The 13,809-nt window shown below is 38.9% G+C and overlaps 2 protein-coding genes across 2 annotated transcripts; both read right to left on the reverse strand.

The window, feature by feature from the left end:
• Positions 1-700: 700 nt before the first annotated feature.
• Positions 701-3,012, reverse strand: LOC113749806 (12-oxophytodienoate reductase 1-like). The gene is made up of 5 exons (XM_027293666.1): positions 2,921-3,012; positions 2,496-2,636; positions 2,273-2,403; positions 1,622-1,804; positions 701-1,540 (listed from the first exon to the last, which is right to left on the reverse strand). Exons 1-5 carry the CDS (start codon positions 3,010-3,012, stop codon positions 945-947), a joined length of 1,143 nt encoding a protein of 380 aa, XP_027149467.1. The 3' UTR covers positions 701-944.
• A 1,860-nt stretch (positions 3,013-4,872) lies between these two features.
• On the reverse strand, positions 4,873-5,718 carry LOC113750379. The gene has a single exon (XM_027294362.1). It carries the CDS (start codon positions 5,716-5,718, stop codon positions 4,873-4,875), a length of 846 nt encoding a protein of 281 aa, XP_027150163.1.
• Between the last annotated feature and the right edge of the window lie 8,091 nt (positions 5,719-13,809).

Raw genomic sequence — 13,809 nt, forward strand, 5'->3', positions numbered from 1 at the left:
TTGGGTATTTCTAAAATATGGAATTATTTTGCAACCGTTTGTGCATCGAATACAACTCATATAAGCTTTTGTGCTGGTATAATTATTGAAATGGTGTTATAGACACATTTAATTGAAATGTGGCTTTTGTTGTGTAATTAACACAAAGACATATTAACATGTTGTGCAATTAACGCATTGCTGTAATTAGCCGTTGGAGGGTATTCTTTTGTCTGAAACAACTTATGTCTTCTCTTGGACAATTTTCAATTGACATCTATAAAGGCCTTTTGGGAATGGTAAAATTGTAAAAATATTGATAAAACAAAGTGTACAAGTGTGTGTTGCAATTAGGATGTACTATTATTAGCTTTGTTATATTTGATGACCATTTCTTTTCAAAATTAACTATTATTTGTTCAATAAAAAATCTTCTTTAATTACAGGCAACAAACACCAGCGCAATACGCCGGCTCTCTCTCCCTAGTAGTAACTATAGGAACAACATCAGACATGTTAAATATATGGAGCCTAGCACAGAGAAGGATATTATTCAAAGAATCCACCTTAGAAAGAGAGATTTTGAACATGCCAAAGGTCCAACTATGCTATAAAGTCCAAGATGCGCAGTAAAAGTTGAAAAACTCGTAATCTTAGCTTATTGGGAACAAAATATTATACTCCACGAGTATGTGTCGAATACGCATGCAAAGTAAAATTACAAGGAAACTTTTATTATTTGAAGCCATTAATGCAACATCCAAAATGGCCGTACATAGTCTGTATTACTGCTGACAAACCTCAAATTGGAGAACCCACATTTGGATTTGTCTTCTACTTAATCAGGGTGTAGTATAGAAATTACAACTGAGCAATAGTCCAAGAATACATCTGCAACTTGATTATGAAGATTGGAAACAGTAGTATTTGTATAGTAACTCTTAGGTGTATCCATCTCTGTAGGATCAGGCAGTCGTGGTCTCGAGAAATGGATAATCAGTGTAGCCAATAACAGGATCAGATATATAAAAAGTAGAGCTGTCATACTTGGTCAGAGGAGCATTTAACTCAAATCTTCTGGGCAAATCAGGATTGGACAAGAACCATCGTCCGTAAGCAATGAGATCAGCCCCATTTTCTGCTATAGCTTCATTGCCATCTTCCCTTAGATAACCACCAGCAGCCAAGAAAGTTCCCTTGAATGCCTTTCTCATCGGCAAAAGACTGCCATCATGGCGTTTAAAGTTTGGATTGAACCTGAGTTTTGGATCAACCATGTGCAAGTACAGAATCCCATATTTATTCAGGGCTTCAGCCATGTAAAGGCCTAAAGCATTTGGATTTGAATCGGCGCTATCATTGAAATATGTGAAGGGTGAAAGCCTTATCCCAACTCTAAGAGGGCCAATTGCATTGGAAACAGCTTCAACGATTTCCAGAGCAAATCTGCACCTGTTCTCCATGGAACCTCCGTATTCGTCCGTCCGATCATTTGCTTCGTCTTTCATGAATTGCTCTATTAGATAGCCATGCGCCCCATGGATCTCCACCCCATCAAATCCTGAAAATTAGAGCATTATAGTTGATATTGACTGCTTTGATCTTTTGCAAAAGGTTGAGTTGTTGCAGCAAAAATGCTTACCAGCTTCAATAGCATTAATTGCAGCGAGCCTAAAATCATTGACGATGTTAGGAATCTCTTCTTTCCTCAATCTTCGAGGAGGTGAATAATATTCTAAATCAAAACCAGTACTATTTGACTGAACGCGGGGAGTTAACGCTTTATCTGTAGATGAGATTGGAGCCTGTCCATTAGGCTGAGCATCTGCAAATGACAGTAAAATACACCAAGGCTCATTAATGAAGAGGCAAAGGATATTATGGGTTAAATACGTTAAATAAAGGTCGAAAGACTACCATATACTCAAGTTATAAACAAGATCCAGGTCAACTGGTAGAGACATCAACTAGATAATCATGCGGTTTAGTCACTACTGTAAAGCAGAAACTTTGAGCTGCTGAGGCTACTTCAAATTGAACAGTTTAAGATTGTAACACCGAGAGTAATTTATACACTAGGCTGTTTATCAAACAAGAAGACAAGGTAACAACATCAAGTTGTGGATATTGAGGTCCATCTTAGGAATTTTAACTCCTATGTACAGAAATTTCATGAATTTTGTGGCAAAGAAATGAAGCCAATGCATAACAGGGGTCCCACAGGCTATCCTTTGGACTGTGGAACGACTAGAGAGGCAAAACATTTAAAGAGGTAATGTGTAGAAGAAGTTACCATAATTAGAAACTCTTCCCACATGCCAAAGCTGGCAAAAGATTATACCGCCTTTGGCATGGACAGCATCAACAATGGGTTTCCAGGCCTCAACATGTTCCTTCGTCCAGATACCAGGTGTATCTGTATACCTACAAACATTACAAAATTAATTGAGAGGTAAAGAAAGGGAACTACAGCATGAAACTTGTACTGGTATAATTTTTGCCATGTAAAAAATTACCCTTGGGCTGTATCAGAAACTCCTGTGGCTTCAGCTATCAGGAAACCGCCTTTGGTAGTTCTTTGAGAGTAGTACAATGCAGCATGGGGTTGTGGTACATTTCCATATGATCTTTGCCTTGTCAGAGGTGCCAAAACAACTCTGCAATGGGAGTTGCCAAAAACCCAAAAAGGGTAAACGAAATGCAGAAATTAGTCTCAGATTTGCTAATATTTTCTGAAACATTGGGTTTCGATTGCAGAAACAAGAATGTTAGTTAAAGAAATGTCAAGAAAGCTTAAACAATTCTTCTGAAACAGGGGAGGTCCAAATATAGTATTGCATTGCAGCTGCTATTTCCCAAATGGGATTTTAACAAGAAGGGCCGAAATCATTTTCTCATGAAAAACTACATTGTATAAAAGGAAGCTAGAGAAAGATGGTACCTATGAGAAAGCTGGAAAGGCCCCATTTTGTATGGAGTTAGTAAGGGAATTGGTTGCTCTTCTTCTCGACCATTATCAATCTTCTGCTCCATGATCTTTCTTGTTTGTACTATTTCTTCACTTTAATGACTTTCCCGTCTCAAAATTCAGAGAATAATGCAACTAAAGGTGCAAATGAAGCTAATGCATCCTCGTCCATTTATAGAGTTGAAAAGAAGGATCGCGATGCACTGATGGTGATAGGAAAACAGAACAGGTAACATTATTATTATTATTATTATTATTTTAAAAAGAGTCCTTTCCTGATTAAAGCCGCCAGGGTAATAAAAAAAGGGCGCCGCCAGGGCCCACACTCCATAAAATCATTGTAGTCAATGTACCAAAAAATGACAAATTAAACTTAATCCCCTATAGTTTCTGGTATTATGATTTTACTTCTCGATTTAGTTTCTAGACCGCTAAGGTCAAAACTCGAGAGTTCAAGTGTTTTTTCTGCCTTTTCTTCCTTAAATTCCATCCTTCCCCTATTAAAAATTTTTAAAAAAAAACACTTTACTTTCTTTAAGTTTTTAATTGTACTTGTGCATGATTTAGGAGATTTACAAACAAAACTATCCCGGCATTTTAGATTAGTTCTCATGTCATGTAGGCACCGTGTGTTCTTGGAATCTATCTTGACACATCACACATGGTAATGATTCGAGTCGAATCCAGCAGAATTTTTTTGCACTTAAAATTAAAAAACCAAAGCCCGCCTCAACTAAATCTAGAGCAATCCAAAATTGCCAACTGCATGATTTTGTCCAAGCTACTAATCACGCCAATTCCACATTAATTAGCCAAGATCTTCTAGACTAATTGCTACTGATCATGGACTTCTCCGGCTATGCAAATTAATTTTGAAACCGAAGTTTAAGTTCATTAACACAGTTAATTTTTCATGATCCAAATATTTATATTGATTTTACAGAAATATGGAGTTGTAAAGTTTTATGATGACTTCTAGTTCAAATGAACAAACATGACAAAATTCATGAGTATTATTACAAGGATAATTTTTTTTTTGGCACTCTCAACGTATACATGAGTGGATATAGATACATGCCACATAATTCAATTTCAAACTTTAAATTCACTGTTTTATATATATGGCATACATCTACACTTGCTAGTATAAAAAATTCTCCACACTGACAATGCATAAAAACTGAATTCTTATTACACTATTTATAAAAAAAAATCAGTATTATTATTGTAATAGGTGTAAAACTATTGAATATTGTAGCATGACAAGGAAAACGATAGTTTGATCCCATTAATGTATATTTTGAGCCCTAGATCCTCCAAAGTTGTTTTAAACTACCATAAATTGTTAAATCACGTCAAAATCAATCGCTAGCCATTGGCATAAGAAGTAAATTTTGATTGAATTCAAAGTTTGATGAACCAAATTAAAAAAGTCGCTATTTTTTACACTAGATTTAAATTAAGTTCTTTGAAAAAAATCGATGAAATCTTGGTCTAATGATTGAAGTTGAGCCTTTAGGATTTAAATGTCTTGGGTTCTAATCCTCTTTTCTTCTTCCCGCTTTTTAAATCCAACCACCCCTTTTAGAAAAAAGTTTTTAAAAAATATCTCTATGGAAAAAAATATATTTTTTGAACTTGGTCCTTTAAAATTTCAGGATTGTGTTAATGGATCCCCCAACAAAATACTTTGGCTATCTTATCATAAAATCACGTCAAACTTCCTTAGTATAAGCTATCCGTATCGGAACAGAGCACTTAATTGCAGTTAAGGAGCTAAATCGAAAAGTTTGAAAACTTATAATGCAAGTTTGACAGTCAACTTATACATGTTTCAACTTCTACAGGTCAAAAGTTTCTTGTATTTAAGCTGGACCCGGTTTTGACCTTCGACTAATGAAGTATGGGCATACGATTGTGGATTTTTATTGACTAGTGCGCACTCGATGATCAATTTTAGTTCGAGTTGTGCTCAAGAAGGGTCTACCTAATAGTAAAGGTGATGGGTCGTGAGAGTGTTCATCATCCATGTCAAACACGTAAAAATCAGCAGGAAAAACCAATTCATTAATTTTCACTAAAACATCCTCAATCAACCCGTCAGGGTATGCATTGGTTCGGTCAGTCAGTTGGATTATTATGCCAGTCTCTTTTAAAGGACCTAAATTCAAAGAAGCATATATGGACTTGGGCATCACATTAATTGAGGCTCCTAGATCCAACATAGCCTTTCCAATCAAGGTATTGCCTATCCTACAAGGAATAGTGAACATATCTGGGTCCCCGCATTTCGGCGGAAGCTTTCGTTGCAGAATTGCTGACACATTTTTTCCCACTACCACTCTCTCATCTCCTTTCAACCGCTTTCGGTTGACACACAAGTCCCTCAAAAATTTTGCATATCTGGGTACCTGCTTAATCGCATCTAGAAGGGGAATATTGATCTCCACTTTGCGAAAGATCTCCAGGACCTCTTTCTCCTTGTCCTGCTTCATTGGTTTCTCCAATCTGCTTGGGAAGGGAGGTGGGTTGGTTCTAACTGGAATGAGTGGGTCCGGGACTACCTTTGAATTTTTATTGTCTTTGTCCTCCTCTTCCAACTCCTTCTCAATTCGATCTTTGTCCTTGTCCTTAGGAATCAACGGGTTGGATCCTTGGACCTCCTTGCCACTTCTCAAGGTCATGGCGCTCACATTCTTCGGGTTCAACTCAGGTTGAGATGGCAGCTTTCCTTGCATTTGGGACTCCAACCGATTGAGCGTGATGGTCATTTGATTTACTTGAGTTTGCAATGATTGCACTTGTCACCACTGATTTTTCATGTATGAATCCGTCTTCTGTTGATTCGCAAGTAATTGCTTCATCATCTCTTCTAGGGACGGACCTGAGTTGTGAGAGAGATGGCGACGGACGAGCGGAAGAAAAGAAGCAAAAGAGGAAAACAGGGGGAGCAGCGGAGAAGAAGAAGCAAAGGAAATGAAAGAAAGAAAAGAAAGGAAGAAAGGAAGAAAGAAAAAAGAAAAAAAGAAAAAAAAATTGTTTTTGGGTTTTTTTTTTCAATGTTTTTTCCAAATTTTTTCCCGAATTTAAATTTTCAAAATTTGAATTTTTGAAGAAAAAGAAAAAAATGTTTTTTTTTTGATTTTTTGAAAATTTTTTTTTCAATGTAAATTTTTAAAATTTTTTTTGAATTTATTTTTTAGGTCGTCAAACACCGCGTGGGCACTCCAAAATTGGTAAACGTTCACTGACCTCAGCAGTCACAAACACCGCGTGGGCACGCCAAGATTGGCAAACATCCTCTGACCTCAGGAGATACAAACACCGCGTGGGCGAGCCAAGATTGGTCTTCCTAGTCACAGTGAAGGAAATATTAATATTGATACTACCCAACGAGTAAACGACACAATGCAAGAAATGAACAACTAGAAATAATAAAACTAATATTCGAGTTGTCCCCGGCAACGGCGCCAAAAATTGACAGGATGTCGAACCTGTGCAATAATAATTACCTACTCGAGAAAAATATAGATTTTGTATATAGCGGTGAGTAGGGTCGAATCCAAAGGGACTGGGGATAATTTATTTCTTTTAGAACCCGAAGTATGGGGGGTTTTTTGAGAATATAAAATAACTAATTAATTAACTAATAAAACAACTACTAGAAATAAATAGAAATTAATCAATAACCAATACGACTCTAGTCAAAGGTACAACTTTTCAGACACGGTCCATGCAACTGATCATCGATGCAAAGATAATTCAATTATTCATTAATAGATTGGTTATAGTTGTCATACACGCGATGAACAACCAGCCTTTTCTTAATTTCTCGATAGTTAAGGTACGACCGTTAACTATTTCTCTAACCAAGAAATAACCCTGGATACGACCATAGGATTTAATTACTCGATTGCATTAATAATTAGAAAAGTCCAACCCTAACCAACAAACACGCTACGAGAGTTTGTTTAAATTAGATCATACGTTTCCCTAACATGAAACCAATCACGCTAATCGCCACTGGTATTAATCAATTGAACAATTACGGATTCAATCAATTAATTTGGCATTAGATCATTAAATTAATTTGAATATCGGGTCATTGACATTCAAATAACATAACAAGCATAAGCAATTAAATCAGGAAACGTACAAATACCAGTGAATAAAAGAAATAAATAAAATTAATTCGATCTCACAGATATCTGGAACCGTGCCTTCAAGTTGGCGTTCAACTAGATGAGAGGCTTAGCCACGCCGCATAAATAAATCTCCACGCAAATTAATTGATTCACAAAGCATCACGTTTTGCACTAAAAATTCAAAAAGTAAAGCTGTTTTCCAGTCGGGACTTTTGTCGAACAAGAGTCGCGCATGAAAAGGAAAAGAAAAGAAAACTAAAAACTATCCTAAAACTAAGCATAAGAGCCACCCAAAGATGTCCCTGGCCTCTGTACGACTCTACCTTAAAAGCCAAAAGCCAATGACTCAATGCTTTCTACCCGGTGGTCCCCACCGAAATTGAAAGCCAAAAAAAGGAATACAAAAGATGCGCCTCTCTTTCCTTTTTGTTTTCTCGGCTCCTAGGGCTCTCATAGCCCTCTCTTCATCAGCTCAATCCGTTTGTTTGCTCTTTTGTGGGTCACGTTGAGGGAGCTTTGCAGAAGACTCCCACTTGTGAAGTAATTTGCTTCAGAAAGTCCCTCCTTTTTGTAGTTTTCTGCTTCACTCCCTGAAATTGGGTTCAATACCAAAAGATAAGTAAATATTAATAATTAAAATAATATTTGGCAAGGATAAAAGGGAAAATTAATAATAAAATTACTAACAATTAACACCCTATTAATTGCCCCCACACCTAAATCATGCTTGCCCTCAAGCATGGGAACAGCAATTGAACACCAAAATTTGACAATGGCTATTTGCTCTAACTACCATATTGCCAAGGGACCCAAAAAAACGTATATCAAGTATCACAGGTTAAGATCCAAGAAAAACCACCCCGGTTAGCTTCCCAACCACCAACTCCTCCAATTTAAAGCAAACTAATCTAAGAAAAAGGAATGGTTGCTCACATTTTATCAGCAAATGGTCCAACTATTAACCAAAATCTCGACATTAAAATCACAAACCGACAAGCTGACTTATTCACATACTAACACAATCTTTACTTTACATCTTTTTTTCTTTTTCTTTTCCTTTTTTTTGATTTTTTTAATTTAATAACAAAAGACTTAGTCTATAGCCCTTAGAACCTTTTGACGCGAACTCCAACATTTGTCAGATGGAGGAGCCCAGTTACTCAGTTCCAATCGCTACGGGACCACGCACTCATAGTAACTACTACCTTTTGACGCAAGAATCGATACTTTAGGTGAAGGTCCCCGGTTACTCAGTAGTAGCCACTAGCGGAGTACAGTCAACTCTTATTTACAACCATATAGCACGATATCAAAAAATAACACAAAAATAACAGCAGCCAACCTCAAATTTCCAAACATGGAGAACTACAATTAATAATTGGACCAATTCACATGAAAAATGCCAACAATCATTCCCTATGCCTAGAAAAGTTAACCAAAAATTAGAAAAGTCAAGCAATTACTGATATTCACCAAAGATATGTTCCTGAACTCAACCACATTAACTTGATACCCTTTTATTAATAAAACTTGACAATAGCAGAATTAGAGACAACAATCCAGCATCAAAACTTGGTATTCATATAAGAACTGATCACTAGAAAAAAAAAAGAAACTAAATAAAAGGTAGACGAAAACAAGCTAAAAAAAATAAAGGAAAAATCCTCTAGAAACTAAAACTGGAAAAACTATCATCACAACTGATCCTCCCCCCACACCTAAATGACACATTGCCCTCAATGTGATAATTTAACAGCAAAAGTAAGCAAAAGAGCACCAGTACTTCCCTGAAATCATGGGGATCGTGGCGGGTCTGGCGGGAACTGAGGAACGAGACCTGTGTGGTGCATGAATGCTGCCAACTTCTGCCCCATGTCATGCAAGTTGATGCCAATGAGGGTCACTGAGTCTCCAGTCTCTCAACTGTGTTCCGGAGTTGGAGCCAGTCGTCTGCCGTTGGGGTGGGAGAGGCTGTGAGTGTCTAGGTGTCCTGGACCTAGAAGCGGATCTTGGCCTCACCATGGTCTCTAGATGTCACTCTAATCACAAGGAGCTACAAATGCCAACAAATAATGGAAATAGGAAATGCAAAGCAATAGCAATTTTTGAAACCAGCCCAATGAACAAGAGGAACAATTCAATCACCCACAGGTAATACGAATACCTCAACACTAATGACAATTGCAATCAATGAGCACCTGTGGTCCAAATGTAGTCAAATGCAGAATCAATGGACCCCAAAATCGTAGCAAGTGGTCCAAACAATTCAATTAGAGGCAACCAACTCAATAACCAAATTTAAGCGTTACAGTCACCTCCCAATTTAACAAACAAATTACCCATAATTAGACAAAAATTACAGCAAATGAGACACAATTGGACCGAAAGTCATAACAACTGTCTCCAATTGGACAGAAACGACCCAATCACGAATGCCCAGTAGTCACAACTCGATCAATTAGGCAACCAATAACACAACTGAAACAAATGTTAAACAACTACCATCGCCAGTACCACTAGTAAATGCACAGGGAAAGAGTAAATCAAATAGCTAACTCAAATTCGATCCCCACAGATGAAATAGAGGCCTTAAGCAGGTAAAACCCAATCAATACTCAACAATGTAATCATTATCAGAAAATACGCCTAAATGGAACAGTAAAGAAATGTAATTCCACCCTAAAATGAACCCCAGAAAATGCTCAAATCACCTTCTGCTTTATCCATCAAGAAACCCACAAAGAAGCACAAAACCCAGCATTTGAAGGTTCAGGAAAAATGCCAAAACAAGGGTAGAAAGTTAATACCTCCACCTGTCAATTTTGACAGGTGGTGACGCGTGGCAAGGAGGTGGTGGGCAGCAACAATGGCGGCGGGGAGGGTGGCGTGCGAGGGTTTGGCTATCGGCGGATGTGGGCTGCGACTGGTGGAAGTGGCGAGCAGCGATGGTAGCAAGGTGGGAGCGAGCTGGAGGAAGTGAGGGAGGCGGCGGCGAGCTGGAGGATAGCAACAGCGACGCGGGCTGGTGGCGGTGCGCAGCTGGTCAGCGAAGGGGGAGATGGGCAGCGCTCGAGCTGGGCGTGAGCGATTTGGGGGCTGTGGCGGCGTGGGATGGAGTTGCGAGAGAGATGGCGGCGAATGAACTGAAGAAAAGAAGCAAAAGAGGAAAACATGGGGAGCAGCAGAGAAGAAGAAGCAAAGGAAAGGAAGAAAGAAAAAAGAAAAAAAATAGTTTTTGGGTTTTTTTTCAATGTTTTTTCCAAATTTTTTTCTCAAATTTAAATTTTCAAAATTTGAATTTTTGAAGAAAAAGAAAAAAATGTTTTTTTTTTGAATTTTTGAAAAAAAAAAATTTCAATGTAAATTTTTTTAAAAAATTTTTTGAATTCATTTTTTGGGTCGCCAAACACTGCGTGGGCACGCCAAAATTGGTAAACGTTCACTGACCTCAGCAATCACAAACACCGCGTGGGCACGCCAAGATTGGCAAACATCCTCTGACCTCAGGAGATACAAACACCGCATGGGCGCGCCAAGATTGGTCTTCCTAGTCACAGTGAAGGAAATATTAATATTGATACTACCCAACGAGTAAACGACACAATGCAAGAAATGAACAACTAGAAATAATAAAACTAATATTCGGGTTGCCTCCCTAACGAGCGCCCTTCTTTAGTGTCTTTGGCTAGACACAGCCTATAATTTGCTTAAACCAAGCAAATCGGGTCCTCCAAATGCATCGTCTCTACCCGTTCAACTGGAGCCCCATCATAATATGGGTTGAGACAATGACCATTCACCACAAATTTTTTCTCCGTCCTTAAACTCTGGATCTCCACTGTACCATAATCAAAGACATTAGTTACAACGAAGGGACCGATCCAACAAGAACGTAACTTACCTGGAAATAATTTTAATTTCGAGTGGTACAGTAGAACTTTTTGCCTACATTCAAACGTCTTCCTAGAGACCTGCTGGTCATGAAATATTTTATTCTTCTCCTTATAAATCACAGTATTCTCGTACGCTTCATTGCAAATCTCCTCCAATTCTTGTAGCTGTAACTTCCTTTGAATTCCGCCCTCTTCGATGTCCATATTGCATTGCTTAACTGCCCAAAATGCTCTATGTACGAACTCGACGGGGAGGTGACATGGCTTCCCAAATACCAAACGATAAGGGGACATGTCGATTGGCGTCTTGTACACCGTTCTATATGCCCATAAGGCATCTTCAAGTCTCATACTCCAATCCTTCCTATCGGGTCGAACCATCTTCTCCAAAATCGACTTGATCTCTCGATTCGATGCTTCCGCCTGATCATTTGTTTGAGGATGGTAGGACGTAGATACCTTATGTAAGACGCCGCATCTCCTGAAAAGTGCAGCAATTGTCTTGTTGCAGAAATGGGTATTCCGATCACTTACAATCGCTCGCGGCATCCCAAAGCGGACAAAAATGTTAGATTTGACAAATTCTACAACCACCTTGGAATCATTATTACGGGTGGGCTTTACTTCCACCCATTACGAAACATAGTCTACGGCAAGCAATATATATAGAAAACCATAAAACGAAGGAAAAATATCCATAAAGTCAATACCCCAAACGTCAAAAATCTCAACAAAAATCATTAGGGTTTGGGTCATTTGATCCCTACGAGAAATATTACCTATTCGTTGGCACTTATCACATTACTTACAAAATGAGTAGGCATCCTTAAAGAGGGCCGACCAATAGAATCCACTCTCTAGAACCTTACGAGCCGTCCTCTTTGGTCCGAAGTGACCTCCACATGCAAAAGAGTGACATTAAGCTAAAATAGATTGGAATTCATTTTCACTTACACATCTACGAATGATTTGGTCGGCACCACACTTCCAGAGGTAAGGGTCATCCCAGATGTAAGACTTTGCGTCACTCCTTAACTTGTCCCTTTTTGTCTTAAGCCATCCTGCGGGAAACTTGTTAGTGATTAGAAAATTAACAATATCTGCATATCAAGGCAAGGATAAATTAACAGAGAATAAATGCTCATCGGAAAAAGTTTCTCTCAACGGGAGGTCGCCTTCGGCGACTTGTACTCGACTCAAGTGATCTGCTACCAGATTTTCGGTCCCTTTCTTGTCTCTGATCTCCAGGTCAAACTCTTGTAGCAACAGTATCCACCTTATAAGTCGCGGTTTTGCCTCTTTCTTGGTCAACAGATACCGTAAGGCTGCATGATCAGAGAAAATAATAACCTTAGCACCTATTAAATTGGACCGAAATTTCTCTAAAGCAAAAATAACAGCTAACAGCCCCTTTTCGGTGGTCGAATAGTTTAATTGAACTCCGTTCAGGGCTCGAGATGTGTAGTATATAGCATGGGCTGCTTTCCCCACTCTTTGACCCAGCACCGCGCCTACTGCATAATCGCTGGCGTCGCATATGATCTCGAATGGTAGGTTCCAGTCAGGCGGTTGGATAATAGGTGAGGAAATCAATAGCTCATTCAACCTGTCGAACGCCCTCTTACATGCTTCATCGAACTCGAAGGGCACCTCTTTTTGCAAAAGTTGAAACAGGGGTGCTCCAATTTTCGAGAAATCTTTGATAAATCTTTTGTAGAAACCTGCATGACCCAAGAAAGAACGCACTTCCCGCATACTCACAGGGTAAGGTAAAGTAGATATAACATCTATTTTCGCTTTATCAATCTCAATACCCTTAGACGACACTATATGACCCAAAACTATCCCGTGCTCGACCATAAAATGACATTTCTCCCAATTAAACACGAGATTAGTTTCTATACACCTTATCAAAATTAATCTGAGGTTATCTAGACAGTTATCAAAACTTTTTCCATACACACTGAAATCATCCATAAAAGCCTCAATAATCTTCTCAATATACTCTGAAAAGATACTTACCATACAGCGTTGGAAGGTAGCAGGTGCATTGTATAGCCCAAATAGTATCTTTCGATATGCAAATATTCCAAAAGGGCACGTAAAGGTTGTCTTCTCCTGATCCTCGGGGGCGATAGCAATTTGAAAATAACCTGAAAATCCATCCAAAAAATAATAGTAAGCTCGACCTGCTAATCGTTCTACCATTTGATCAATGAAAGAAAGGGGAAAATGATCATTTTTCGTGACGGCGTTCAATTTCCTATAATCTATACACTGCCGCCACCCGGTGGGCTTTTGAACTGGTACAAGCTCACCCTCTTGATTTGATTCCACCGTCACTCCTGCCTTTTTCGGGGCCACCTGTACCGGACTCGTCCAGGGGCTATCTTTCTTCACTACCTCCATCATGAGGGGATTCAGTCTCCTTTGAGCCTGCCGAATAGGTTTAGCACCCTTCTCGAGTCGAATTCGATGCATGCATACCGCTGGGCTAATTCCCTTGATGTCGGCGATGGTCCTTCCTATTGCCTGCTTATGGTCTCTCAAAATCCGAATCAATTTGCCTTCTTGGACCTTTGATAAACTGGCGGAGATAATCACTGGGAGTGTCTCCCCCTCACCCAAGTACGCATACTTTAGGTGTTTCGGCAACGGTTTCAACTCTAAAACAGGCGCCTGCACCACAGATGGAAATAGCCTTTGGTGAGTTTCAGGTATAAAAATAGGTGCAAGATCATACCTTATTTTTGTGGTTGGCAATGTCTGCAATGCTTTAAGCACACATTTGAGCTCTTCACTCAACTCTACCCCAGCGGTCATT

This window comes from Coffea eugenioides, chromosome 10, assembly GCF_003713205.1.
Source record: "Coffea eugenioides isolate CCC68of chromosome 10, Ceug_1.0, whole genome shotgun sequence".
NCBI lineage: Eukaryota > Viridiplantae > Streptophyta > Magnoliopsida > Gentianales > Rubiaceae > Coffea > Coffea eugenioides.